The sequence below is a fragment of the Oratosquilla oratoria genome, chromosome 5 (genome assembly GCF_046742065.1).
Source record: "Oratosquilla oratoria isolate Oo_2021 chromosome 5, ASM4674206v1, whole genome shotgun sequence".
NCBI classification, from domain to species: Eukaryota; Metazoa; Arthropoda; class Malacostraca; order Stomatopoda; family Squillidae; genus Oratosquilla; species Oratosquilla oratoria.
Window position 1 is genome coordinate 31,636,354 of NC_134781.1, and position 4,748 is coordinate 31,641,101.

General features: G+C 37.9%; 1 protein-coding gene across 1 annotated transcript in view; it reads left to right on the forward strand.

Annotated features, from left to right (window-relative positions):
- Positions 1-1,751: 1,751 nt before the first annotated feature.
- The window catches only part of LOC143025222 (collagen alpha-1(XV) chain-like), a gene marked incomplete at its 5' end in the record, with an annotated part of 13,832 nt that continues 10,835 nt past the window's right edge, over positions 1,752-4,748 (forward strand). The window contains 2 exon segments of the mRNA XM_076184684.1: positions 1,752-1,864; positions 2,895-2,976. Of these exon segments, the coding sequence (XP_076040799.1) occupies positions 1,752-1,864; positions 2,895-2,976 (195 nt within the window).

The following is a 4,748-nucleotide window of genomic DNA, read 5'->3' on the forward strand; positions in this document are numbered from 1 at the left end:
TTTCCAAAATTTCTGCATGTATCGCTTATATACTTCGAATATCTCAATTGTTGATTGGCTACCTTAGAATGGAAAGTGAATTATTGTTTGAATGTTTGTCAAGATGTCTATAGAATTATATATATTATATTATATATATATATTATATATATATATAATATGTATACTATTTACATATTACATTATATATTTACATATATATACATGCATATATATAAATTATATATATATTCGAATAATATATATATATATATATATATATATATATATATATGTAATATATACACATATTCATAGGCTTCGGTTTGATCCCCTAAAGGATGCTGGTAACTGCCACTTACTCTAGCTATCCAATCACCAAGGGCAAAGTTGACTTATCTCTTCGAAGATAAGTTTTCCGTTATATTTTATGTGAGCCCATTGCCTCAAATACCTTCCCTACCGTGTAGTCCTTTCCTTCTATTCCTGTTGCCGCCAGACGATTTTAATCAGCTCTATGGCGATGGTCCCCTCTGGAGATAAGGTTGATTTTTTTTTTATCTCTATTAATGCTGTGATGGACTTTATCGACATTACTCCTACCAAAATAACTGATCTTCATTAACAAAGAATAGGAGTGAAAGGGCCTGAAGGGAACTCTGGGCGACCTTTACCCCTCTACAGCGAATTTGCCTTCCTTCCCTTCCCTTCCCTTCCCTTCCCTTCCCTTCCCTTCCCTTTCCTCTTCAGTTTACCCTTAACCAGAATAACAGATAAAATCGTAATCATATGATAAAATTCGTATGTAGCATTTTGGTCTTCTATTCTATTTACGTACAATCCAGAAAGTACCGCTCAAGTTAGGGGATTTTCATAATGAACAGTAGAGCAAATGGAATCATGGGCACACAAGTGAGATATGACGCACATATGTACAGGCCATTTGTGTCATGTCATATATGTATATACAACTAATTGGGCAAATCGGTTCTAACATGATAATGCGGAACCATCACATATGTTCCATTATCCTCCATCCGATGTTTCATGATATTCCATGCGAAACTGAACGATACTTTTTGGAGTCCTTTGTAAGTTTTCCCAGGGCGAATGCCAGGCTATTTTATTCAGCTGAAAGATACACGCGCGCGCACACACACACACACACACACACACACACACACACACACACACACACACACACACACACACACACACACACACACATCACGCATCACGCACACACAAACACACACACCACACACACACACACACACACACACACACACACCACACACAACACGCACGCCACACACGCGCACACGGCACCATTGCACATGCACCCCCACACACAACACACACACACACAAAACCACCAACACACCCACACACACACCACACACATCACACACACACAACACACACACACACACACACACACACACACACACACACGACAAAACACACACACGACATAACTAGGTGTTTTTTCGGGTTCGTGCGCGCGCTGGCGCGCGCGCGTTGTGTGTGTGTGGGTGTGTTGCGTGTGTGTGTGTTGTGTGTGTGGTGTGTGTGTGTTTTGCGTGCGTGTGTTACCTTGCGTGCGTGTGTGCGCGCGCGCGCGGACGCGTGCGTTGGTGTGTGTGTGTGTGTGTGTGTGTGTGTGTGTGTGTGTGTGTGTTTGTATGTGTGTCGCATACAAACACCTTACAATGCTCTACACATAGGGTCTAAATCCTTCCACCGAACTGACTTTTCATCTGGCGTTTCAGCTTCGAGTGGCCGCCCTCAACGAACCCTGGCGAGGAGACGTCCGGGGCATCTCCTCAGCCAACTACGCCTGCTTCAGGCAAGCACGAGGAGCAGGACTTCGAGGTTCCTTCAGGTAAGTATTCCCCCTTCAGGTAGGCATTCCCCCTTCAGGTAGGTACTTCACCTTCAGGTAGGTACTTCCCCTTCAGGTAGGTACTTCTCCTTCAGGTAGGTACTCACCGTTCAGGTAGGTACTCCCCCTTCAGGTAGGTACTCCCCCTTCAGATAGGTACTTACCCTTCAGGTAGGTACTCACCCTTCAGGTAGGTACTCCCCTTCAAGTAAGTACTCTCCCTTCAGGTAGGTAACCTACTCCCCATTCAGGTAGTTACCCCCCTTCGGAATTATTTGATCGACATCACCGTCACTGGTGATTCTATTCAGGTATGGTAACGGTGATAAGACCATGTCTTAACCACTAGCTAAGTAGCCCTGGTTCACTGTAAAATAATAAGTACGGACGACAGTTAGAAGTCGACTGAGTTCCTCGGGAAGTAGATTAACTTCCAGGTTGATGAATTTTATAGGGTCAGTAGCTCAGTCGGTAAGGCGACGGCAGTGAGAATTCATTAGCCCAGGTTCGAATCCGGGACGACAGTCGGAATTATTTGATATGTATGTATATTATATATATGTGTGTATATATGAATATAAAAGGCATATATATTAGTATATATTATATATATATATATATATATATATTTATATGTGTGTGTGTGTGTGTGTGTGTGTGTGTGTGTGCGTGTGTGTGTACGTGTGTGTTTATAGTTATTACATACACATCATATATATATTTACAGTATATTTATAATATATTAATATAATATATACATATAACATAATAATATTTATACTTTATTACTATATATAATATATATATATATATATATATATGATATATCTATATATATATATTATATTATATATATATGAGTATATTTGTACCCATCTAGTTGCAATGTGACTGAGGAATCGTAATCACTGCCATAATGATACAAGGATATCGAAATATACATCGTATTACAAGAATCATGACGTCATTTGCAAGAACAACTTTTCATAATTCACCTGTTCTCATAGTTCTTCGGGTCTTCCTTTTTCAGGCCGTTCCTGTCCGGAGAACGCCATGAAGTCACCTCCCTCGTCCGTTTCGCTGACCGAAGTCAGCCCATCGTCAACCTTGAGGTAAGGACCGCATGTGAATAAAATTAAATAATAACCCTGTCAGAAACATTGCACTTTTTTTTTTGTAATTGTGTACTTTGGGACATCATTTACATAAGATTTGTGTTGATAGAACGGTTGGAAATATTGTCTCATTTCCCATGCTAAGTTAATATGCTTCCTAGGTAATTGAAATGGTCCACTTGTGTCAGTATTCTTCCTTCTACTTGAATTCTTACCTTTGGACATTCTTGTTTTTTCGTCATTACCATCACTTCTGTTTTCTTTTTATTCACTTTTAGAACTCTGTTTCTATTTGCTTCTACTAGTGCTGTAACTAATTCCTGTAGCTGAGCTTTCGATTCTGCGAGTAACACAGTATCGTCTGTATATCTAATATTATTGAGATTTCTTCCTCCTATTGTTACTCCTTTTAGATGGTAAATATCTCTCATGACTCGGCACTGGTAACGTTCTCGCCGCATAGGTTCGAGTCCTCGGGCGTACCACGTTACAATTTCTGCATGCGCCTATATGGCTTAGAATTAAATTGCATTGTGGTTGATAATATATATATATATATATATATATATATATATATATATATATATATATATCTATATATATATATATATATATATGCAAAGTAGACCACTTGAAAAAACAACTAACGAAGCACAGCGCTTTCGTATATTACATCCAGTGCAAAAAGTGTACCATGTAATATACGAAAGCGCTCTGCTTCGTTAGTTTCTTTTTTCCAAGTGGTCTACTTTGCATAAGTGAACACACGTACCCGTGTTCTTATTAGCATATATATATATATATATATATATATATATATATATATATGTAAATATACATACACACACACACACACACACACACACATACACACACACACACACACACACACACACACACACACACCCACACACACACACACACACACACACACACACACACACACACACACCCATCTATATATATATATATATATATATACATGTATATACTTATATATATGTATATATATATATACAGTATATATATATATATATATATATATATATATATATATATATATATATATACAGTATATTTGTATATTTATATGTTTATAATTTTTAAAAAGCGTAATTATTTCTTGGACTTGTTTATTTTGGAAACGAATATATTCAATGGAGGAGTATCGAACCGTGATATTGATAGTGATGATGATGATGATGATGATGATGATGATGATGATGATGATGATGATGATGATGATGATGATGATGATGATGATGATGTTAATTATGATGAAGGTGATGGTGATGAAAAAATGGTGGTGGTGGTGATGATGATGATAATAATGATGATGATGGTGATGGTGATGATGGTGATGATGGTGATGGTGATGATAATGGTGATGGTGATGATGATGATAGTGATGATGATGGTGATGATGATGATGATGATGATGATGATGATGATGATGATGATGATGATGATGATGATGATGATGATGATGATGATGATGATGATGATGATGATGATGATGATGGAATGTTAATTATGATGAAGATGATGGTGATGAAAACAATGGTGGTGGTGGTGGTGATGATAGTGGTGGCGATGATAGTAATGATGAATGTCAATATGGTGATGGTGATGATTATCACAGGGAATAGGAGGTGGAGAGGACGTGGAGAGGAAGAAAAATATAAAAAAAAATGAAAAAATTTCTTCTTTATACATTCACCTCCTCTCCCCTCCCCCCTCTCTCTCTCACTCCCCCCCTCTCTCTCTCT